This window comes from Cydia splendana, chromosome 8, assembly GCF_910591565.1.
Source record: "Cydia splendana chromosome 8, ilCydSple1.2, whole genome shotgun sequence".
NCBI lineage: Eukaryota > Metazoa > Arthropoda > Insecta > Lepidoptera > Tortricidae > Cydia > Cydia splendana.
In genome coordinates, this window is record NC_085967.1 from 23,082,875 (window position 1) to 23,109,326 (window position 26,452).

Genomic DNA, 26,452 nt, shown 5'->3' on the forward strand with positions numbered 1-26,452 from the left:
ATGGCGGAAGATACGAGCAAAAACAAATTTCCAAGTAGGTTAAGCGAGCCCGAAGGGCGAGCTTCAGGCCGGGAGGCCGCAGGCCGACCCCGCGACGGGCCGTCAGGCCCGGAGCTTCACCCCGAATGTCCAGGCGTGCCCAAACCCCAGTAATTTTGGGCGAGGCCGAAGGCCTCGCCGCGGGAATGACGAACAAAGCAAAATCCTATACAAAAACTGTGTTAAGCGAGCCCGAAGGGTGAGCTTCAGGGCGGGGAGGCCGAAGGCCGACCCGGCGACGGGCCGTCAGGCCCGGAGCCTTCACCCCGACTCCCAAAACGCGAGGCCGAAGGCCGAGCTGCGTGAATGCGGTGCTCCCAAGCGTTCTACAAACCAACTGTCTTGATAAGCGGAGCCGGCGGGCCGAAGGCCCGACGGCGAAGCGTCGAGGCTCGCGAAGGCCGAAGGCCGAGCTCCGCGTAGGGCCGAAGGCCCGGAGCGTCCCTTACGCATGCGCTAGCACGCGAGGCCGAAGGCCGAGCTGCGTGAATGAAGTGCTCCCAAGCGTTCTACCAAGTCAACTGTCTAGCGAAGGCCGAAGGCCGAGCTCAGCGTAGGGCCGAAGGCCCGAAGCGTCACACGAGAGGGGGAAGTTGGAGCTTAAACACGACCCAATAGGAAAAGTGTCTTAGACAAGCGAAACGGCGGGCCGAAGGCCGAAGGCCGTAGGCCCGACGTGAGGTTGTCAAGACACTTTTACTATTGGGTCGTGTTTAAGCTCCAACTTCCCGCTTACCCCCCAAAGCAAAACCAACCCTCCAAGTGTTTTAATAAGCGAAGCGGCGGGCCGAAGGCCCGACGCTGAGCTTCGAACCCCAGCGAAGGCCGAAGGCCGAGCTCCGCGTAGGGCCGAAGGCCCGGAGCGTCCCTTTAGGTTTCCCATGCAAGCGAGGCCGAAGGCCGAGCTGCGGGAATGAAGTGCTCGCACGCGGATCTATTCGTCATAGCAAAAGTACAACTTCATTTCCTTTTACAACAGCACAAACAACAGCACCAACAACAACAACAACACCAACAACAGCACAAACAACAGCACCAACAACAGCACCGACAACAAAAAGACCGCGGGGCCCTCGGGCCCCGCGCACAACGCACAAAACTAGTTAATAATATATATAGCGAAGGCCCGACGGCGAAGCGTCGAGGCTAGCGAAGGCCGAAGGCCGAGCTCCGCGTAGGGCCGAAGGCCCGAAGCGTCACACGAGAGGGGGAAGTTGGAGCTTAAACACGACCCAATAGGAAAAGTGTCTTAGACAAGCGAAACGGCGGGCCGAAGGCCGAAGGCCGTAGGCCCGACGTGAGGTTGTCAAGACACTTTTACTATTGGGTCGTGTTTAAGCTCCAACTTCCCGCTTACCCCCCAAAGCAAAACCAACCCTCCAAGTGTTTTAATAAGCGAAGCGGCGGGCCGAAGGCCCGACGCTGAGCTTCGAAACCCAGCGAAGGCCGAAGGCCGAGCTCCGCGTAGGGCCGAAGGCCCGGAGCGTCCCTTAAGAGTTCCCAAGCACGCGAGGCCGAAGGCCGAGCTGCGGGAATGAAGTGCTCGCATGCGGACCTTTTCTTTCTTGCAAAAGTACAACTTCATTTCCTTTTACAACAGCACAAACAACAGCACCAACAACAACAACAACACCAACAACAGCACAAACAACAGCACCAACAACAGCACCAACAACAAAAAGACCGCGGGGCCCTCGGGCCCCGCGCACAACGCACAAAACTACAAACAACAGCACCAACAACAACAACAACACCAACAACAGCACAAACAACAGCACCAACAACAGCACCAACAACAAAAAGACCGCGGGGCCCTCGGGCCCCGCGCACAACGCACAAAACTAGTTAATAATATATATAGCTACAATACGACTGATTTCTCATGTATACGTTTTATTTGGCAACTAGAAGGGTTGGGTTAAAAAAAAAAACTGATTCGTATAGAGGGCCAAAAATGTAGGTCCAGAAAAATATGGATATTCTGGACAAGTGGAAATCCAGAAAAATGTTTGACGGCCCGGCTAAACGGTAAGAGGTAGAGGGGGGGTGCTCGACCAAATGTCATAGAGGGACCCTGGCAGTTTTTGACGCCGCCATTTTTTTTTCAAAATGGCCGACTTTTTTTTTTGTCGTTTTTTCAAGTTTGTCTTAGCGCGCTGAAATTTTGGTCACGGAATCTCGGGGTCCTCTAGATTCGTATGAAAAAAAAATTTTTCGAAAAAATCCAAGATGGCGGAAAAAATGGCCACTTTTATTTTGTATGGCAACTTTTAAACGGCGCCTGATAGGTGGGGGGTGCTCGACCAAATGTCATAGAGGGCCCCGAGAGAAATAAAACTGCATTTGAAATTTTTCAAAATGGCCGACTTTTTTTTTTTTTTTTTTTCAAGTTGGTCCGAGCGCGTTGAGATTTGGCATGCGGCGAGCCTGGGGGCCCGAGATTACCATGTGAAAAAAAATTTTTGGAAAAATCCAAAATGGCGGAAGATACGAGCAAAAACAAATTTCCAAGTAGGTTAAGCGAGCCCGAAGGGCGAGCTTCAGGCCGGGAGGCCGCAGGCCGACCCCGCGACGGGCCGTCAGGCCCGGAGCTTCACCCCGAATGTCCACGCGTGCCTAAACCCCAGTAATTTTGGGCGAGGCCGAAGGCCTCGCCGCGGGAATGACGAACAAAGCAAAATCCTATACAAAACCGGTGTTGAGCGAGCCCGAAGGGCGAGCTTCAGGCCGGGAGGCCGAAGGCCGACCCGGCGACGGGCCGTCAGGCCCGGAGCCTTCACCCCGACTCCCAAAACGCGAGGCCGAAGGCCGAGCTGCGTGAATGCGGTGCTCCCAAGCGTTCTACCAAGCCAACTGTCTTGATAAGCGGAGCCGGCGGGCCGAAGGCCCGACGGCGAAGCGTCGAGGCTAGCGAAGGCCGAAGGCCGAGCTCCGCGTAGGGCCGAAGGCCCGAAGCGTCACACGAGAGGGGGAAGTTGGATCTTAAACACGACCCAATAGGAAAAGTGTCTTAGACAAGCGAAACGGCGGGCCGAAGGCCGAAGGCCGTAGGCCCGACGTGAGGTTGTCAAGACACTTTAACTATTGGGTCGTGTTTAAGCTCCAACTTCCCGCTTACCCCCCAAAGCAAAACCAACCCTCCAAGTGTTTTAATAAACGAAGCGGCGGGCCGAAGGCCCGGCGCTGAGCTTCGGAACCCAGCGAAGGCCGAAGGCCGAGCTCCGCGTAGGGCCGAAGGCCCGGAGCGTCCCTTTAGATTTCCCATGCACGCGAGGCCGAAGGCCGAGCTGCGGGAATGAAGTGCTCTCAAGCGTTCTACCAAGTCAACTGTCTTGATAAGCGGAGCCGGCGGGCCGAAGGCCCGACGGCGAAGCGTCGAGGCTCGCGAAGGCCGAAGGCCGAGCTCCGCGTAGGGCCGAAGGCCCGAAGCGTCACACGAGAGGGGGAAGTTGGAGCTTAAACACGACCCAATAGGAAAAGTGTCTTAGACAAGCGAAACGGCGGGCCGAAGGCCGAAGGCCGTAGGCCCGACGTGAGGTTGTCAAGACACTTTTACTATTGGGTCGTGTTTAAGCTCCAACTTCCCGCTTACCCCCCAAAGCAAAACCAACCCTCCAAGTATTTTAATAAGCGAAGCGGCGGGCCGAAGGCCCGACGCTGAGCTTCGAAACCCAGCGAAGGCCGAAGGCCGAGCTCCGCGTAGGGCCGAAGGCCCGGAGCGTCCCTTTAGATTTCCCATGCAAGCGAGGCCGAAGGCCGAGCTGCGGGAATGAAGTGCTCGCACGCGGATCTTTTCGTCATAGCAAAAGTACAACTTCATTTCCTTTTACAACAGCACAAACAACAGCACCAACAACAACAACAACATAACAACAGCACAAACAACAGCACCAACAACAATACAACAACAAAACAACAACAAGAAGACCGCGGGGCCCTCGGGCCCCGCGCACAACGCACAAAACTAGTTTGTTGTTATAGCGGCAACAGAAATACATCATCTGTGAAAATTTCAACTGTCTAGCTATCACGGTTCGTGAGATACAGCCTGGTGACAGACAGACGGACGGACGGACGGACGGACGGACGGACGGACGGACGGAAGGACGGAAGGACGGAAGGACGGAAGGACGGAAGGACGGAAGGACGGAAGGACGGACGGACGGACGGACGGACGGACGGACAGCGAAGTCTTAGTAATAGGGTCCCGTTTTACCCTTTGGGTACGGAACCCTAAAAACACTAATTTGGTAAGAATGCGTAAACCGGCCTGAAACTTCTACAATATGGCGGAGATTGTAATTTAGGTACAGGAAACCCTTATTCAGGAAGAAGAGGACGAGATTCAAGATTAAATTACTCGATCTATCCTTTCAAACATTTGTTTCAATGTCGTTAGCAAATGTCAAAGGTTTCTATAGATGGCGCTAACAAAGGTTTTACCCATAAAAGCTATAAAATTCCAAAAAAGCAATATCTAGACACAATTCGTAGGATTTACAGGTAAAGTTTAAGTTTATTTATTTTTGTCATTGGTAACATTAAAAAATCGGCGTTCTCTTAGGTCGTCGTGGAGCCGGTCCACGGTCCCGCGCGTTGGAGGGTCTGCCATCTTGTGGCCTGAATCGGAAACATAAACTGTACATTGATACTTCACGCCAAGGCAAGTGCTGCCCTCTACAGTTCACGTACGTTTCCTTATGCATGGTAAAACCTACGCTGGCGCTATCTGTAAAATACTTGGAAAAGCCAACCCCACTGTATAATTCCAAGATTATCTAACATCGACCACTGACTAACGCCATCTACAATTCACCTGTTGAACTAACACTACGACCCTTTTGCTCCATAGCACAAAGGTGCGCGAGCGCCATGCTACCAGACCGGTGTGCGGTCAGTGCGAGACGACGCTATGTCGACGCGGTGGGTTAGAGCGGGACGGGCGCGTCGCGTGACTGGTTAGCATTGCAAGGTCGTTTCGAGAGGTGAGTGACACGAATGCGCAAACGCATTAGTCGGGTGCGCGCCGACCGTATGGGGTCGCGCGGCGACGACATGATGCGATAAGAAAAGGTAGGGTACTATGTAAACGATCAGCAAAAAATCTAACCTAATCTAAACAGCATTTCAGAGAAACAGCATACTGCTGTACGAATTAGAATTTTTTGAAGAACGTGTTTTTTTTCTATAGGGACGATTCGATAAGAATCAGGCTAGCTCTACTTAAACTTTGCACAGCTATAGGATGATAAAAGTCCAAGTCCTATGAAATTATGACATTTATGCACTATCGGTACAATGCAAAGTCGGCGCAAAGATAGCCGAGATGGCACATTAGTAGTCTTGTGTATGCATACTCATTTGTTTCTCTCGCATTTCCTTGCTTATTGCTTATAGCCAATCGCGATAAATTACAATAAATGCAGATAGATATCAATGATATCATATCTGTGCAAGAGCGTAGCTTGGTGCTTGACTGTCGATTGTCCGACCATGTGACACATAACACTAATTTAAACGTTCACGATTTTTAAACATGATTAATTGCACAACGGGATTTAATCGCGTATTTATTTATGTATACAGTAGAAAAGTGCGGGAAGCCATTGAAATAGAAAAACATTACAATTTCAATCGGGACGAGGGTTTTAAGATCTCATCCACATGGAATACAGTCATTAGTCAATGTAAGCGGAAACGAATATCGACAGTCGATAAATCGAATATCGTTAGTGTTGTGTGTCGACAGAGTAACATCCCTGGTGCGCAAAACGTTCAAACTGATAAACGGGTAGTGCGAGTAGTTCGAAAAACTTGCGCAGCTAGAAGATGTTGATGCCAACTTTAGCCAGTCTTCTCCGAGATCACAGGGACAGGACAACGCCGTCCTCGAAACGTCGGAGTTAAATCTTAAAACTTAAATACGCGATTAAGTCCCGTTGTGCAATTTAATCATGTGACACATAATCCGAATTATTTAATCACAATAGAACTAAACTGAACAAAAATAAGAAAAAACTCTTCATCACTATGAAGAGTGTTTTCTTATTGCGAGTTGTGTGAAATAAAACTTCTTTAGAATTTTGCAAGCCAATCACAATATTCTCAATACGTAGGTTTGGAGATAGGTTAAACTGTTTAAATTTGACCCCAAATATGTGTTTTTTTTTTTAATAAATCTACACATAAAACCAAAATGACAAATTATTAATGACAGACCTAGATAATTGTTTAGTAGTAATAAATGTATCTATGTATTTGTAAAGACGCTTCTGTATCTAAATCTAATATAATTCAGATTCCAGAACCTAAACCATACGATCGATGCCAGAGGGCCTACCGCGAACAATCTGCGGGTATCTTTCTCTTTTATTCCAATTAAGGCGTAATTAGAGTGAAAGAAAAAGATTCTCGCAATTTGCGAACTCCGCGCGGCAACCGCAGCGACCCATGCGGTCGGTGCGCACCCGACAGCTCGCGTGCCAAATCCCCATGTTTAGGTTAACTAATCCAGTAATATTGATTTTTAATTGATGACCAATTAATAATTGCTTTTAATAGCTTCACAAGCAAAAACCGCTTAGATTTGTTTTCGTTTCTCTCCTTTGTTTTATCCGGTTCGAAGGACCAAACTAAGGAAACAAACTTAGACGTGCGGTTAATAGTGGCGCTACTGTATTATAATGGAGTGGAGTTAGCAAGGAGCGAGGTTAGTTCAGAGTTTGGACAGCTTCAGAGGTAAGTTGGTGTTGTGTAATTACGTGTGAAATATGGTGGTAACTGGTATAATTATGTACTTACGTTTGAGAATTTACTGTAGTTGTCTGTAAAATGCTGTTGCTATGCGGAATAAAAATGGAAGCTTCGGAACATGTTTAACGATACTAGGTACAACTTTTTAAGTGTTTAAATATATAAATCAAGATCTACAAATCCACAAAAAATACAAATGTACATGTAGGCACGTAGCGTAGAGATGAAATGTCATGCTGATAGCCGTTGTGATATTAAGCTGTAAGGAAATTAGAATTCTTGCCCCACTGCATATGTATGACCGTTACGCCATCTTTCGAACAGTATTGACATGAAACTACGTTATGTTGAATCTTGCAATATATGTAGATGGCGTGGTGGTAGGCGCTATAATACAATTATTTTTATTTTCCAAAGTAGGGACCTAAAAGTAAAATTCGTAAAATTTTACGTCAAACATTGAAAAAAAAAGGTTTCGTTATTTTTGATAAGTTATGCAATCGAGTCCAATAAAGTACTTACACTAATAAATAATATCTTTTATACATTTATATGTATACAATCCAATAATATAATATAATGCTTAAAACTCGATGAACTTAAACTTAAATGTACCTACGTTGGAAGGAGCTTGCTGGAAGAAGGTCATCTTGACGTTTTATCTTCAATAATAGCGGAAATAAATCAGAAGATATCGACCGAATAACAACCTTACACGTAACACGCTAGTTACGAAAAGAGAGACCTAAGCTCTCCTACGTGACTCGGCAAGACGTTCAACGCGGCTGGACAACGTCACACGTGCAGTAGGAGTAGGGTATTCAGGAGCAAGTTCCACCTAGCCAGCCGACGGCGATTAAGATTAGAGCGCACGAAAAACAACGTCCATAATGCACAACAACTCGCTGTAATTACACCCTTAACTAAACATCAACGGGCCGGTTGCAGTAAGGCAAATAATCAATGATTGTATTAATCATTGCACTAACATCGACAATATCATTAGCTGACCATCAGAGGACCCTATGTCTTTACAATAGGTTTTACAATAAATCAGCCAACTGCGCCAATGATAAATGTAGTCGTAAAAGCCGATGACACCGCCTTCATCATCTGAGAGCGGCAGCTCGCTCGGAAACGTTGCATTATTCAGGGGATTGGGGATTCAGATTTGGATTCCGCCGGTTCGCACGCCACGCCACCAGCCGGCAAAAAGCGCGCGTGTGTAGTGTACCCCTGTTCGCTGATGGAATACCGTTCGTACTCGTAATTTGTATGTTACTGTCAGTAGAAAAGCCTATACTACATTCGCAAATCAAAGTGACGATCGAGGTGAAATAATAGATAATTATAAATAAGAATTCCTTAAAACGATACACCAACCTGCATATTGTTAAGCTATTAGTCACTATTTTTTTTTAATTAATCCTTTCACTCTTGCTACGACCATGCAAGTGCGAATGAGAAGTTTTACGACCTATAAGAAAATTGTGAAAAAAATACCCTGTGTCCTCGTCTGAGCTCTTGAGGTTTTCTGTCTTCTCCTAAACAGTTTTTATCAATAAATGTCTGGTTCCGATTCTGACAATCTATGAAAGACCAAACTTCATGTTTATTTCATTTGCTACCTACTTTATCTTCACACTCGACTCGAACAGTTACAATCATTAAACAGTGTTTACGTAACTCAAACAACGCCAACTGTTTGTTTACGACCAGTAAATGCGATTGGACTGAGAGTGGTGGTTTTGGGGGCTAAATATTACATCTCTCCATTTTGGTAGCACCAAAGAGTTCTTAGATATTTTGGGCATAGGCGGAGCCCGCAGAGAACCTGAGAACTTAGAATAACTGGTTGGTGTTGGCGGTGGTCGGAAAAGTAGATGGAAAACGACCTAACCGATCTCCCAGCCGGTGGACAGACCAGGTTGCTACCCTGACTGGCCTCCCAGTAACGACCACCATGAAGAAAGCTGAGGACAGGACAGAATGGAGACAACTGGTGACATAGGTCACCAAAGCGCTACAGGATGGACACGACCTTCAGCAATGGAGAAAACGACGAATTGATTTCATAACTCTCGTTTCGCCGGACACAACATATAACTTTCTCTGTCCTTCTAATCACAAACTGTTTTGAAAAAGGATGTATGTAATTACCCCTTTACGAGCAATAAAGCAAGTGGTACAGAAGCGGTGGTTTTGGGCGGTTATTGTTGTTGTGTTGCGCGCCATCTCGCGGCAGCTGGCGGCACCGCAAGGGCAACGGGCGACCACCCGCGCGGGCGCAATTTCGTCTACCTAATTGAATTTATCAGTCATCACAGATATCATTACATTAAGTCGGTAGGTAACGTAAGTTACTGTTTTTGTTAAGGGCCATCTTTTTGTTTTAGTTTTTCTTTGACGTCAGATTTTAATAAAATTTGGTGGTTAGATAGGTTCACCGTAAGTCCTAAAAAATTTCCTCTAAGTTACGAAAACGTATGATGTTTTCAAAACTCAACGGATATATTACATAAGTACATTTTTGCTGTCCCAACTCCCAAATTGGTATTTCGTGTTTAATTCGCCCAAAATGAGAAGCCCTTCAAAATTTTATCAAAATCTGACGAAATAAAATCGACAACAAAAAATGTTCTGAAACTTAATTTAAGTAGTATGACATTCAAAATATATGGCGAGTACTAGTTGTATGTAATTCAATCATTGTATAAATTGACTTACCTTAGCGTAGTCGACGGGGGAGGCATTCACGGGGCACGTGAACAGGCCCTCACTGTAACAAACAAATATTACACCAATTAAATATTAATCATTGTCCTGCAGTTAGGTAGGTATACCCACTTATTTCCCATTGAAAATTAAACTAATCATGTTACTCAGGGTCTTTGTGGGGTCTTATGACTTGTCTATTGATGCGCAATAAGTTTTTTTTAATTTTCATGAAACAAGTTTTCCATTTCATTTCATTTCAGTTACAAATGTTACAATATGGCACCGAGCGAAAACTTCTTTAGCGGCGCTGTGCACTTTTTGTGACGGGGAAAAAATGACAAACTCGTAACAGGTGTCACGTGACCGTAAGACGTAAGACGTGACGTCACGTGTGACGGACACTGTTACAGTGAGTTTTTCTTTACTTATTGATTTAAATGCCACCTAGTGAGTTTCCCTCAAACTGGTACTAATATAACTGTAGTACTGACAGTGATGTGCTTAGGGGTTTCAAGTAATGCGACGAAATAACGCTAGATGGCGTTAACCTCAATTATACATAGTGCTGCAGACATTCATTGAGTTTTCAGTTCTGCCGGCACTACCGGAGTGCAACCCGTTGTTTTTTTTTCAACACTGATCAATGACTAAATATTCAACAATTTGAAATGGCGTCCAATTTAAAAAAAGTACTTAATTGACATTTCATAAAATCACGGGATCGAAAAAAATTCAATTGTTTTCTCCAAATTTTTTTAAATGGTAAAATCATTTTATTTCTTTTATACAAATTAATCATAGGTAGGTATATAACTTCTCTACAATTATATTAATTGTATTTCTACATTCTCTACTAGTAAGTAGATAGTTGTGCATCACATCCTCTAGCGAAGTGAGTAAGTATAGATGGACGTGGACAATTAATAGCAATAATGATTGGATCTCGGTGATCGTCGTTATCGCACGCGCTGCCGCTTGACGCACTGACGGCATATTAATCGATGCCAGGTGGTACTGCCGCTGACACAATTACATATTATTGGGCTCAAGCCATTTCTTAAAAAAACGGAATCACGGTTCAATTCATATACTTAGTTATCCAACGAACCCTGCTCACGAATTTTTACAATAGTACAACCAACTTTTTTTCAATTAAGCGTAATTTCTAACACCTTTACGCCAGTTAAAGGGTTCATTATAAAGCTGTTAGAAAATAAACAATGACGCCGTTCACCCTGACTTAGGCACGGTTTAGGCTATGAAGTTATGTTAGCTTCTGTGTGACAAACAGACATACTTGAAGCGATGTCACCGCGCAGATACACCCTTTGCTCACTAAGAACGTAAACAATACATCATAAAATGTTGCGTAGGCACCGGTAACTTGACGGCTGCTCGCGAGTACATTTTACAAGGTAAGTGGCTACTGTGTTGCGTAGGGTTTTAAGGCTTTGTAAATCTCTCTTGAACTTCCATCATCATTTTGACCGAGCGAGCACAAGGCGCAAGCGAACCGTTTACGTTTCAGCTTGGGCATAACTGCTTTCGTGTTACTATTCGGCAGCTGTACGGCTGTTCTCTTTTCTCTATTCTCGTGAGATTGTGTGAGCAGTTTCTAAATTAACTTATCTTTTCATTAATTTACATATTTCAATTAATTTTAGAGTTTTCAGCTTAATTACTTAGTTATAAATTATACACGACCACGAGCTACGCTTATTAAAGTTGGGCGCTTCAGTAGCCGACTGTACCATTAATGAGTAGTAGATAACAATTACATCGGACGCAACACGCAGACAGACGGACGGACGGACGCCGCGGGTTCCGGCACCTGCGCGTGCGCCCCTAGCTAGACTGTGGAGGCGAATACCCGTCGAGGTATGGATTAAATATGCGTTCGTATGATGAATGACGTTACAGACATCATCATCATCATCCTGGCGTTGTACCGGCCTTTTGCAATGGCTCATGGAAACCTGAGGGCCGCTTGGGAACGAATAACAAGAATAAGCGTAGGCTGCACTCATTTTTGCGAAAGCGTCTGTCATCTAACATTCCATCCAAAGGCATTCCATACTGGGCTTTATTGAATAAAAAATAATAGTAGACTATCGAAATCGCTGCCTTCTTAGCTTTGTGTAACTCTATGCGTGGAAACTTGTGACTTCAATATCGTGCAAAATCCAATAATGTAAGTAATAAACTTATTTTTTCGGAATAATTGAATTGTTCTGTCTTAGTAATGAATAATAGTTACTTCAATTGCAGAAATTCATATTAATATTGCTTTAATTAAAAATGTTGCCGCTATCTGACGAAACGCGTGGATATGCGCGTGCGCGCTATGCCAATAGAAGATGGACGGCATTTGTGAAAGACGCACGAACAAAATGTTCGCTATTCCTCTTTTTATCCGCCCGCCGCTGAAAGGAGGTTAATGTATGTGAATATCTTGAATGCTTTGGACTTTAATTGGCACATTAATATATCCAACCTGAAGAGATTTGGCAAGTCTAATACCAGGATGTAGAGATCAACTGAAGGACAAAACAAAACTGCTACTCTATTGTAGAAAACTCCACTGACAGGAAGCCTATGGCAACGTTCCACACAATACGTTCGAAATTTGGATCAATTTCCTCAGTCATAAGGGAATAATCAATACTTATTGGAATTGACCTATCTATATTTGTGGGTGGTTTACATACAGTTTTTTGTTATTTGAAAATTTTGAAACGTCTTTAAAATCGGTCAGTTGGGGGTTTATATGCAAATACCTACTAAATTTGATAAGAAACACTAAATTTCACAATTATTTCATCGTCATTGGTGGATTCATCTAATAATTATTAAGTAATGTGGATAATAGCACTGCGCAGTCAGAACTTTATTTAAAAATGTCTTATTCACTGTCTTGCCAAATTAAAGCTCTATTGTTATGATCATTTATCAAAACGTATAAATATAACATAGGTACATAGATGTAGATACAAACGGCCCGATTCGAACTTTAAGATACGTCAATTAATAGATCTTGACGTATCGTAAAGTTCGAATCGGGCAATATCTAATAGACAAACACAAAGAACTTTGATTTTCGTCGGTATTGCGATTTTAAACCAGTGTTATAAAGTTTTATTAACACGCATACAGTTTTATTTTACAGCTTTAGGTACGAATTCTTCGGATCAATGTTTCCATTAGATAACATTCATGGTCATGCAGTCTACTGAAGACCTAAACTGCAGACCACAATATACTGACCGTTATAATTTAATTTTGTGTAAGAATGGACAATTTTTTCAAACCTATGACGGCTGCAGGGCAAGACCAGATAATCAGGATATCGTAATTTACAAAATCAGTTTAAATTAAATACGATAAGGCAAACGCTTGCGGCCTGGCCTGGTAAGGCAAAAGCTTCTAAAATGGAGATTGTGGGATTTGTGGGTTCGAAGTCGAACCCCGGCCCCTATATGCGATTCTTGACATTTTTGTACGAAATATTATTTGATATTTAAGTCTTTTAACTATTTTCTCTTCGATGAAGAAAATTATTGTGAGGAAACAGGGCTAATAGGCTAATATTTACCAATTGTTTCTAATAGCGTAGCCTCTCTGGGTTGGAACACTTGGAACGTTAGACGGCAGTAGCTTTAATAAAAACCCATTATGTTACCAAAAAGCAAATCCCGAACTCCTTTCGGAAGCAAATGGGAAAACACTGAGATGAGAAGGATACAATAGGCATAGGCCAAATTAACCGTATAGAAAACTATAATCTTCTTTGGACTCGATAATTGAAAAACCACAATCTTCTCCATTCGAGTCGATAAACATGGAAAACTCTGTCACCAAATCTATCATTAAACCTCAATAAATCAGCGTTCACGATCCACTGCGTCGATTATACTGGTTATTAAACAAAACTGTTCCGGTAACGTTCGAGATGCGCAAAAACGCCCCCAACCATCCACACACGCATCCACTGTTCATGTCAATGGTACTCTCTTTACACAAACCAGTATTGTATGAACTCTCACTGTACATGATTGTGACTATTCTTAAGATCAATTAATATTGGTTTTAGTGATAAGGCTTAAGCAATGAGAAGAACAGTATATTTTCTGCGCATTGTCGACTAATTACGAATGATTGAGAAAAAATCTCCTTGCTTTATACCCACATTGTATTTATGAGCTTAGCACGCGCCAAGCGATTCTAAACTTTAAGTTAACCGTTTATAGAGTATGTTTTAGATTGTGGGTAAGATGTTAGACAGGGTATAGACTAGCGTAGGACAGGAATAGCCAATAGGAGATTATGTTGTTGGTAATTACCCATGATAATGCGCGTGCGCTGGTTTCTAATCAAACGACAAAGACTAATTACCGAGCCGCATAATTTAGTAGCGGTTCTAATAATCGAGCAATTAATCATAGTGCGTTGATTATTTAATTATCTTCGTCGCCGTGTGGAACTAAATGTATATAAATTAATAATTCATTATTTCTATTGATTTTGATAAAAAATAAACAGTATTATATTATTTGTTTGCTTAATAATTAAATACCGTTCGTTTTATAAAGTTTAAACTTCTACAAATAAGGATAATTATTTTTAAACAGTTTAAACGAGCATTTATGTTTTCTACCTATTCACCAAAGTATTTAAGTGTATCCCAACAAAAACATAAACGTGAAATGAGACCCAAATTCAATATTAAAAATATGTGTCGTTGTTGACTCGCCGCCAAAAGAATTGAGATCTATATGGGTGCCAAGTTCTGTGCTGTGTAGAAAATCCTGAAATTATAAAGGATTTGTCTTCGGACTATACATTCTTAGGAAACCTTCACACTGGCACCGCAACCGTGTGGCGTCAGTATGATAACTGCCTTCGAGAAATTACGCCATAGGTTAGAAGGCTTGTAGTGCTTAAAGTTTACGATTCCCTTTGCATTGTAATGGCTAAACTAAAGATAGCCGGAGCCAGCTATTTGTGCCAATGAGATACAACGCGGGGTCAAGCGTTGCAATCACTGCACAACACGAATCACTTTTGATAGACCGTATGTCTGTGCAATACGGTATATTATGTATTGTGAGTTAAATGTATCCAAGATGGTATAGTCAGCATCAAAAGTAACTTCCCTAAGGTTAGATGGGGTAAGAGAAACACTTGCTGTAAGGAATCCTCGTTTCTCTTGCCTCTAGCAAATACATAGTACATTACTATAGAGGCCGGGAAGTAAGGGGAATAGGGCCGAATAGAATAGACGGCCGAACGTTGAGGGCCGATAGTTATTATGAGGCCGACAACCCCTTTTCACGCCGAGATTTGTAAAGTGTTTTTCTCAAACTGGAAATGAAATAATAACAAAAATATGATGATGATGATGATTGTTTCATGTCCTAATGGGAAGGGGGGAATAAAATTCCCTTAAGGGGAATTTTATTATTTTTGCGGTACGACGCACGATTTAGGAGATACAGCCCTATAAAGATTTTTTTTTAATATTAATTAGGGGTTGCTTAAAGGAGAATGAAAACTTAATTATTTTTGCGCTACGACGCACGGTTTAGAAGATGCAGCCCTCTAAAGATTTTTTTGTTCTTTTTTGTTGTTCCTTGTTTTTTTTCTTAATATTAATTAGGGGTTCCTTTAAGGGGAATGAAAATTAGATTATTTTTGCTCTACGACGCACGGTATAGGAGATACAACCCTCTAACGATGAAAAACGTACCATAAAGCAAATACTGCCTATAGTTTTTTCTTAATGGCTCAATGCCATGCTGATGCTGTGTCACAAATATCTGTGAAATGGAAATTAAAAAAGAGCCACTTCCCGGCCTAGGCCTGCAACTTTGTATGAAATTTCATTAAATACCTCTCGTCTGGCCGCGCCCGAGACGTGATACTTGCCAGCCTAATAAGAAGAACATAATATCAATATTTCATTGCATGTTTGAGAAAATAAACTTATGTTTCTCTTTCCCCACATGAGCTTACCATTCTCTAATAAAATAACTTAGCAAAAAAGATATCTCTAAGTATATGTAAAACGATTAGACTGTGACAGATTCTTTTGTTCGCGAACTGTAAAAATATATCTGTATTTGGCAGAGTATACGTTGTTTTATCCGTTACTATTAATGCTGACTGTACTGACAGCAAAAGTCTTCACTGACCATGTACCTATAGATCTTGTGTTTTTGCGATAAGGTATATATTATGACTTGTGAGTTAACTGTGGCCAATGGCCATGCTAATTGCTAATGCCTAAGCTGTTCTGGTAATGTTAAACAACTTACATACAAATATTGTGGGCAAAATCTTTGCATAAGAGATCATGGTGAATGAGATATAAATGCAAAGATGCAGTAACCAACTGTACCCGTGTCGCTTCAGACTTCTAGGATTCCGTCATTTCCTCTATATACCTGCTATGTATTATGGGCTGTATGCTCTTATCGATGCAAAAGAAACTCCGTTCCTAGTTCTATCTATTTTCCCCAGTACAGTACCGTAAAACGGGGTGAGTAGGTTTCGCGGGGAGCTATGGGTTATGAATGGGGAGAGAAGGATTGAGAGGGGGGTGAGATGGGTTTTTAAGGCTACTGCTACAAAAATAATGTATTCCAATTTAAAATGGAGCTATAGTAATATTCATAATAAAAAAAAATCGATCCAACAATCTTCCAAAATCACCTTTGTATGAAAAACCCTCTCACCCCAAATACGAGGCACTACGGGGTGAGGTGGGTTTTCCTCTTTATCGTCAAAGTTATGAAATGGAACTACCCAAAATAAAATACAAACTAAAATACAAACGTCCGAACCACTTATTATGTACACCATTCAGTTTTCACACGTAAAAATAAAATTTTATCGAGGTTTGAAAGTCAAATTTCACCCAACTCACCCCATTTTACGGTAATATCAACATAACTTAACCAACTAACTCAGTGGCCCAAAGAGGATCCTCGGCTCTAACAAATAATTTTTAAGGTTTCATAAAAAAATAGCTGCTTTGACTGGTTAGGAAACTAGTCGAAATAAGTCAAGCAAGGTGTTACTTTTTGTCGAAAAACAAGTTTCTCGGCGCCGGTAGTTGTAACCCAGTGAACAGCATGTCGCATGCATATGCATGGGCTGCAGGTATGCGGTCACGTTACGTGGACGCTAACCTCGTACACAATGCGTTGAGTTGTCATCAGATTTGTTTTGGCTTCTCTTAATATGTAGTGGATGCGTTGACAGTTTGGAGACATAACAGGTACATATGTCGCCAATGCACCTATTATACCCCTCGCGTCGAATGATAGTTCATTTTTATATGGTGTAGCTGTCACGTAAAATGTAAGGGGTCATCCATTAATTACATCACACGAATTTCTAGGTTTTTTGACCCCTCCCCCCCCCCCCTTGTCACATTTGGTCACATTTGGCAAACCCCTCCCCCCTAGTGTGACGTCACATTTTTTCTACGAAATCGCCAAATCGAATTAAGTAAGTACCTAAGTATTATTAATATTTTATCAAAATATTTTTGACGATATAAATATTAGTAATTTTATAACCCAAAACTGCTTAGGAAAGAAAATTAAAAGAATAAAAACGATTATCGTTTTAAAAACTTGTTATTTATAGATGGTCAAGCAAATCTTGTCAGTAGAAAAAGGCGCGAAATTCAAATTTTCTATGGGACGATATCCTTTCGCGCCTACATTTTTCAAATTTGCCGCCTTTTTCTACTGACAAGATCTGCTTGACCCAGTATAAATGTACAGCGAATAAAATAATTAAAAAAAAATTTTCGGTTACTGATGAAGTTAAAGTGACGTCACAAAGTTTGTGTCTCCCCCCTCCCCCATGTCACAATATGTCACATTTTCTTGACCCCCTCCCTCCCCCTAAACGTGTGACGTAATTAATGGATGACCCCTAAGTAGGGTAACTTGTTGATCAATGAAACACTAAAAGTTCAAGCCTTTCTATCTCTGGTGTTTTTAAAGTTATGAGTGTGACATTTCGTATGAATTTCGTTGGCTATCATATGGCATTCTTGGTTTCTACTTATCTGTAACAGTTCCTATGTTATAAGCCTTTTTTTGAAAAATGAGTTTTGTTTCATTGTGTACTTGTGCATGTTTTCAATGAAACACTCTGATTTTTACAGTGAAACCAATGTAATAATTATAGTCTACCATGAAACATCGTTAATAAACATTGAAACGGTGTAATAAATAAGTGACATTAATACATATATGCTTTCACTCAATTAATGAGAAAGGAAAGGAGAAAATAGTGGTAGGCTGAAATTAGTTATTTAAAAGGTTTCCGACATATGGAATCATTATAAGATTGCTGAAATATCTAAAAGCGAAAGACTTGTTTCATTGTACACACACCTGAGTTTCATTGTGAATCGAAAATCTGGTCGGCAGGTACGGCATGCTGCGAAAAAGGCGCCTTTTATGTCCACGGAGCATGATTGCCAACTAGGTAGACGCGGGAGGGTTTTGAACATCTCCGTGCTTGATTTCATACACTTTCTTGCAACATAGTGTTTATACACAACTGTTTCAATGTAAGACATGTGTCCTTAACCTTGCCATCAATGAAACATTCATCATATAAGCCATCCTATCTCAGCCATTCCTAAAGTTAAGTATCTTATATTTTGTCATATGATAGACAAATTATTACCAATTTTCATGGTATTTTACTTTCACAAATTTAGCACATAGGTTTTAATTATTTTAAAAAATAATGAGTTTGTTTCATTGTGTGCTGGTACTGGTGTTCAGTGAACATCATGTTTCATTGTATACTACATAAAAATGTTTCATTGTGAGACTAGGGGGTGTTTTTTTAATCAATTAATAAAAACTGCACCAAAGAGTGAAAGAAATTTAAAAATATTTAGCTCCAAATAAACTTTAATACACATAGAACATAACAAAAACTTAAAAAACGCCAAACTCGAGTCTTTATCTTGGTAAAAAATTGCGAAACTTAAATGAAAAAATTTACTTTTGTTGCACGAATTCACAATAATGCTCGTAGCAGCGTGCTCCTTCTCCGAGGAGCGCTCGTGTTTTGGGGAGGTGCTGGGGGTCCCTGAGCCTGCCCTTGCTTGACAGACGGCACTAGCTGGTAACACCTAGTTTCCGAGATATCGCAAAGTTACACTGTGTCCGATTGTTTCAATGTAGAACAACTGACCCTAGACATTTTTTGGGAGATGAGCTCATGAATTTATTAAAATATGTAACATTTAAGTAATAAAAAGACGGTAAAAGCTATTACTTCAATATTTTTTTTTAATTATGGCCTTTAAGGAACTGTCATAGGGACCATCATCCGACTCGAGAGGTGCATATATAGGTACTCGTACCTTAGTAAGGTGTAAATTTTTAACCTACACAACCCAAAAGCGTGTAAGGTAGTGTATTACAGCCCAATTCAAATACATGACACTGTTAATACCTCATTTACTTGGAGTTAAGAATGAAGGTTGCAACTATTGGGACAATTCCCAGCAAGAAACTCGGAAGAGTAAATCATAAGAGGAAGTCAACGTAGTGACATATCAGCAGCTCAAAACAGTGACAGAGAAGAACAGAATAGCGATATTACTCCGGCCACCGATAAGAGCCAGGCTCTTAAAATTATGACGATGGTGAATTGATTAAATCATATCTCTTTCAAGTTTTTAACCTGGTGCTTTTTAGGTACTGTTGCTGGCTATTTGATATATTACACATATATATTTCATAGATTACACAGGCAGGCAAAAATGGTCTAAGAACTAGGCTACGGAAATAGGTTTGCAATTTATAGAGCAACATTAGCTTTCCGTTTAAAAGGTGATTAACCAAAACGTATTTGATCAATCAAAGTAGAACGCCTATTTAATTTAATTGTGTAAAATGCAGAGTTGACGCTTTCTCTAGTCATGGCATGGGCATGAAATCAAACAGGGAGTAACGCGATATCAATACAAATAGACCATCATGCGTACGCGCACGGCACAGCGCACGCACTGCCAGTGGTTCTACAACTACATAGTACGCTCCCTTGTGGGAAAACAGTTCAGTCAGTTGCGATAACCGTCACCAACTTTTTGTAAGTATGTGTTTGCAAAACTGCCGGGAGACATTGGTGCATGTATAGGCGTATACAGACGAGCAGGTGAACCTGGCCGCGTAGCCAAGATGCCAATCGCTTACGCTCCGTAGCGATCGAAACGCAACTGTCACTGTCGCACTAATGTGGAAGAGTGATAGAGAGACATAAAGCTTTTCGTTGTCGAAGCGATAGCGATTGTAACCTTGGCTAGACCGGCTGATATCTTACATGTCCCGCGTAATGACGTCATCAAAATGGCTGCCACCGCGGTACGAAAAGTCAATATTGATAAAGATAAAAGACATCTATTCGTGACAGTCACAAACATGTACGAATATGTACAGACAACAAAAGCAGAAGAACAGAACATTAAATGCGCATCACGAAATGGACCCACCTAATAGGTATAATATTGCACCCAAACTAAGCATTGCACATGTGGGGCAATATTAGCCACATAACCAAATGTGGTTAATAATCAGTACCTACATCATATTCCAAAATACTAGATTAACTTTCAGAGCAGTCCTAAGTGTACCGTCTGCTTGCGTAGCTATGTAGATAGTATGCGGCGTGGCTGGTTGGTTCCCAGCCGGCTCGGTTACTGCGACCGGCTCACCACACTCATCAACAACAGCTTAACAACAACTTCTTGTACGAATGTGTTAAGTATAGCGGAAAATTCCACTTTGAAAATTTTCAGAAACTTCTCATATTTTTGTATGGAGATCGAAATGTTCCGTTTCTAAAATGAAATTTTCATTAAATTCCTTTGAAATTTTCCTGAAATTATAAGAAAAGCACCTAGACGCTTTACAAGAACAAGGGATCAATGAGACAACTAGGTTTTATATCCCTTTTCATTCAATATACTGAGATTAAAGAGACATTCAGGAGAGACGACCTGAATCCGCACTTAACCGGCGGCGGAAAGAAAAATTCAACATTCTGTGTTGCAAGGAAACTTATGGTTTACTTAATTATTATAATTGAAGTGTAATTGTACCTATAATTATTACACAATAAATTTTCTTGCAACACAGAAATTCATCCGTATATCCATCAACGTATGTAATTATTTTCAGCAAAGCTTCCTATAGGCTATAGCCAAACGTAGCATTAAAGATAAATAGCAGCCGTTCCCGGAACCCACTTCCAGGCCACCTCCACGATTACACAGCAATAGCACACACGGACGGAAAGGAAACACCTACAGTACCTAATGAGCACGTAACACATAACTCGCCGTAATGGATGGGTCGGTTATCACGCCAGACATATTTGCGTGATTTTTGACAAGTTAGCTAATGTCTGTATTGGTTAGGCAAGGTTTGATACCTCCATTTGTAGATTTTTTTATACTTATAGGAGGCAAACGAGCAAACGAATCGCCTGATGGAACAGTCATGCCACAGAAAAAAATAAATTAAACGTATTTGTGGACCAACCCGCTAATAACTAAAAAAAACACACACATATTTGCAAATCCATTAAAATGGAAACTTTAAGTACATACTTAGTATTAAAACATAATTGAAACAACAGATGAGATGGTATACATAATACATATCGAAACCTAATAATATTTCACTGTAATTATTGAATTTAATTACATTTCATAAATTGACAGTTGTTTCTACTTTCTTGTAAGACAGTTAAATGTTAAATTATGTACGTACTACTGACCTACATATCATAACAGCAAGTAACCAATAACTACTTAAATACCTTAATAAATTATTTACGATTGATTTAATTTTACTGGGTTACTTGTTACACTTGCAGCAATAACTAATCACTGGCGCCCAGCAGAGAAGTGTGGCCGGTTTTTCTGCGATTAATCGATTCAATCGATTAAAATTCGTCACGTCGCTAGTAGTAAGTATACGTTATACTAGAAATGCTTGTTATGGCAAAACCACAAACACGTATGTTCCATACTGATTGTTAACTAATTAAATTTCATTTTTAGGGTTCCGTACCCGAAGGGTGACAAACAGAACCATAGTAGGTACTAAGCCTCCTAATAAATGTTGAATATTTCTTAGTTTCTATTGTCTAACTATAACAACAAATGCCTAATATAAATAAAATTAAATGAAAAGCTAAGGCTGACCCCCAAATAAAAAATCATATTTTTCTTGTTTTTATTGTATTTTTATAAAGTTAAACATAATGTTCAGGCAGACCGAAAAGGAGATGGCGGGACGACTTGGACGCATTCTACCCCAAATGGTGAGAAAATTTATGCCGATAACAGGGTCGAGTGGAGAAAACGAGGGGATGCCTTTGCCCAGCAATGGGACACCAAAGTAGGCTAAAAAACAACGGGTTGCACTCCGGGAGTGCCGGCAGAAGTGAAAACTCAACGACGTTGTAACTCAAAATATTAATAACAGCGCTATCTAGTGCAAAATGTCTGCAGCACTATGTATTATTGAGGTTAACGCCATCTAGCGTTATTTCGTCGCATTACTTGAAACCCCTAAGCACATCACTGTGAGTACTACAGTTATATTAATACCAGTTTGAGGGAAACTCACTAGATGGCATTTAAATCAAAAAAGAAAAACATAATGACATTGTCCCGATTGTCCGTCACACGTACACGTGACGTCACGCAAGCGCCCTGCGCCGCCTAAACGAAACAGTAGCAGGCTCAGGCATACATTTTCGCCGCGCGGTAGAAAGAGAGGGTTACGCCTTACGCCTTACTCCTTACGCTGTCTGGAGTTTAACATTTTTTTCCCCACCTCTAAAAGTGCACAGCGCCGCTAAAGAAGTTTTCACTTCAAAAAAAGTGAGACAGTCAGGGGAAAACTTTATAAGAAAATGTATCAAGTCAATATGCGGTATGCGGTAGACGGGCGTTTACAATTTTTGGTTAGGTCTTCCTCACATTGACTTAATAACTTTGTTGTGCGCGACGCGACGCGACGCGACGCGACCAGGCGCGCACTTGCCGGCTTCCAACTTACACAAGTCGTTATATCAACTATAAAGTCATCACTCGCAATCAGATATTGATCTAATGTTAGCGGGTGATTAATTTCACATTTCCACGCGATCGATGTAAGCGGCATTCTGGTTTTAATATCTGTTAATGATTTGATATTAGATATGATACGATCGCTCGCACTGATTGATGTGCGAGATGTACTGCAAGTCGCATCATAACAATATCAAATATTTAAGAGTCTTACGAATCCGCCACCAAAAAGCCGCTTCCTAAATTCGTAGCTTAAGAATAAAACTTTTGTAGGTAGGTAGGTACTTATGTAAAACTTCCAAATCTTCTAATGCTCACTCTTATTTCTTTGCTCTAAGCTTTTAGCAATGAAGACTAGTAGCAGACATAGATATATGCTACAAATGTTCATGTTAAATTTCATGTTTTTTCAGAATGTCGCTGTAAAATGAGAGCGTGACTTCGATTGTATGGCGGCGGCGGCGGCTAGGTTCGTGTGAATTGACAAATTGTAAAGTCCGAACATCGCTCATATAGCCGACAGTCACCACTCTCTCCACTCATACAGAGCGTCAGATTATGTAAATATTGCGGTAATTATGGACACGTACTTACACGGTGACATTTGTGCACTTGATATAATTTATACGAGTAAGTATAAAGATCAAGGCACGAACGAAATGCTACTGGCGCTACCTGGTTTAACGGACTAAAGGAGTAAACTAGGAAGTTTTGAATGATAAAGTTCCTATTATTTATCTCATATCTCCTATTAGCTATGTGCACCAGCACAACACCTGGGTATATCTTACAATAGTTACAATAATACTTATAAAGTCATATAGAAGATCATAACGCTGAAATTTAAAGTATGCATAATCTTCAAATGTTGTATATAGGTAGAGCAATGTAATAAGAAAGGATGTTTACTTTAATTAAAACAGTTTTAGGCAGACGAAGTCGTGTGTGAAGGCTAGCTGATTGTAAGTAGTCTTTTACATTGAATTTACATGGTTTATTAGCCTTGTGAAGTAACATTTTGATGGTATTGTAACAATGTTATAAAAATACCTACTAAATATAGTCCACATATAGTTGAACCGCCATCTGCCATTGAATAACGCATAAGTTGGGTTCGATTTGAACTTTACAGATGAGATGTAAATTTATGCCGAGATCCGACGGACATTAATCTCACTTTGTCATGTCTGTCCGCAGTGTCCGTCCGTCCGTCTGTCCCAAAAAGCCAGTAAACTCGAGTCGACGTGACTGCTTAGTTTATGACTATGTAGGTAGCTTTTATTTTAGTGTAAGTATACAATAAATTAAAAGAATGGAACATTATGAAATCTCATTGCCTGTCTGTATTTTTTAAATGTTAATACACCCACCCACCGGGGCATTTGGTCATCATCAATTCAATTTTATTATTTAGGTACTGGTTGTGGCTGTGGCTTCGAATCTAATTTCAATATCTACCTATAATCTGGGGTTCAAAGTGGGCTTCGTTGTCAGTTGGCTCAAAAGAAGGCTCAAAATTCAAAATATTTGTATGTATGGGAGATAGCATGAATAGGAATTAAAAAATCCTTCGTTTTTCAAATTGGATCCTTTTTACAAGCTTTTATTTAGTTTCACGTGACCGTTGTCTGTCTGTCTGTGTGTAATCAAATCAAGTTAAAGTTGATCCACTTCCCGGTTTCCGATTGAGCTGAAATTTTGCATGCATGTATAAATCGCATGACAATGCTATATTATGGTACCATCGAGCTGATCTGATGATGAAGACAGGAGTTGGCCATAGGAACTCTGTGATGAAACAACGCAACCTAATTGTGTTTCGGGTTTTTAGAGTCTCCATGAGTATTAGTTGTCTGTCGTAAGAAAAGTACAGTCAGCGATAAAAGCTTGTACCAAAAATTATTCTTTTGCCAAAAACTTATTTTACTGGCAAAGATGGCTTACCAGAATAATATGTACGATACGTACAGAACATATGGAGCAAAATTCGATCAAAAGTAAGTCACTAACTACATTTTGTGATTACACCCATTCATTTTATTAGTTTACAAAATAAATTATACATTTTATAAATTGTTTTTTTTTTATAATAAACGTTTATTTTTATTTTAGAAGATGAAGCAAGGAGGATAATATGATTCTGATATATGCAAATAATAATTTTACCTTATAAGACGTTTAAAAATACGGATACCAATATAAGAATGATAACAATAATTCTGAAAACAAACAACCTATACACAAACATAGGTATTCATCCTAATGCAACATCTCAACTGGCACCTATTTACTAAAACCACAACCGGCATAGAAACAAGCACGCCCATACATCTCAAACCACCATACATAGGCAAGGCATGCATACTTATTGCACGAATCATGAACACCGCCGCGCCGTGCCAACTCACCTGTTCACTTTAAACAGAAGTCCAACTGGAGTCATGACCACTAATAAAAAAAAACACTAAAACTTTTTAAAATGTCTAAAAGCACTGGCCGCAAACAGAAAAAAAGTTCAGTGTGATTTCGCGCGTTCTATTTTCAAAACTTGGGTCCTATTTTCGAATAAAAAGAGTTGAGGGTGTATTCTCAAAGAGTTAGAATCGAATCAAATCGAGCTCTTTATGCAGAGCGTATGATCGATTGCGTTACGTGCTAGCCGGGCGACGGTCGACACCATTCTGCTCGACACAAACAATGTGGCGGCTACTAATTAACCATACTTAGTTCTACCAGTTTCCAAGGGACAGGTGGGATCATATTCTATATTTAAAGTAACGGAATTCAGTCAAGTTTGATGGATGTCCTTCGACTGTGAAATGCTTGAAATCCTGTTTAAGTTGTGTTCTGTAAAAAATCGGCAGGGGGGACATTTATGGTGTTATTTCGTTGTTACCAGTTTGCAATGGTATTTGGTCGAACTAGAGACTGAAAGAAATTAACGACATCAATGAATTTAATGATGGCCTAAGAATGTTCTGCTGGCAAATATTACGACTTCCCGGGTAGAAAATTCAAGCTTAACCCTTAACAAGTTTTCATATCAATTAAAATATATAGATACATAACGTTATCAACTAATACAGTAGTAATACTGCATTAAGTATCCAAATCGGCTTCAACATACGATTAGCTGATGCCAAATACTGATCAATTAAAACTAAAAACAATTACCTACCCGAAGCTCTGTGTCTACAGGTTGATTGGAAATTCGCCGTATTCCTTGAAAGGGGTTATTCTATGGGTCATTTGCAATTACCAGCCAGCCAGTCCAGTCCAGTCAACCAGGGGTCAAAACTCATTGGTTTTCAAGTTATTTGAGTTTTTAGTTTAAAAAACCCGCCTTTCGACTAAAAGTGGTAATTGTGAAAAACTACTCAAATTTGGCATTAAAAAAAAAACATTCATCTAATGGCCAATAAACTACTGATTACGTGAAATAAAAAAAGGTTGCCAAAATTTTCCAAAAAAGAAAAAGGATTTAAAGTCACTATTTTTTGTAATTTTCCCCAAACTTTGTAACATTTTAAGGCATTACTTTAAAATAAAGTATGACATTTCGCGTAAAAAATAAGAAATGAGTTCCTCAGTTCCTCAGCTTTCCAAAAAAGTACGAATGTCGACATTTTCTCTTAAACTTTTCAAAATAATAATAATAATAGAGTCTGGCTACTGAAATATTACACAAATTCTTGGCGGGAAATTCAAAAAATCTTAGGCTGGTCACACTTTGTGTAGTAGGAATGATAGTTTTGATACTAGAAAATATTTTTGATTTTCTGTGCACACGTAACGTACCTATGCAAATAAGTTAAA

At 40.6% G+C, this 26,452-nt stretch overlaps 2 protein-coding genes across 2 annotated transcripts in view; both read right to left on the minus strand.

Annotated features, from left to right (window-relative positions):
* Window positions 1-25,418, minus strand: part of LOC134793018 (TNF receptor-associated factor 4) — a 115,391-nt gene extending 89,973 nt beyond the window's left edge. The window contains exons 1-2 of the mRNA XM_063764542.1: window positions 25,045-25,418; window positions 9,520-9,571 (exon numbers count right to left, since the gene is read on the minus strand). Of these exons, the coding sequence (XP_063620612.1) occupies window positions 9,520-9,571; window positions 25,045-25,079 (87 nt within the window). The 5' untranslated portion in view covers window positions 25,080-25,418. The remainder of the gene's footprint in view (window positions 1-9,519; window positions 9,572-25,044) is intronic.
* The window catches only part of LOC134793010 (peroxisomal acyl-coenzyme A oxidase 3), a 310,171-nt gene that overhangs the window by 167,519 nt on the left and 116,200 nt on the right, over window positions 1-26,452 (minus strand). The gene's annotated exons all lie outside the window — the stretch shown is intronic.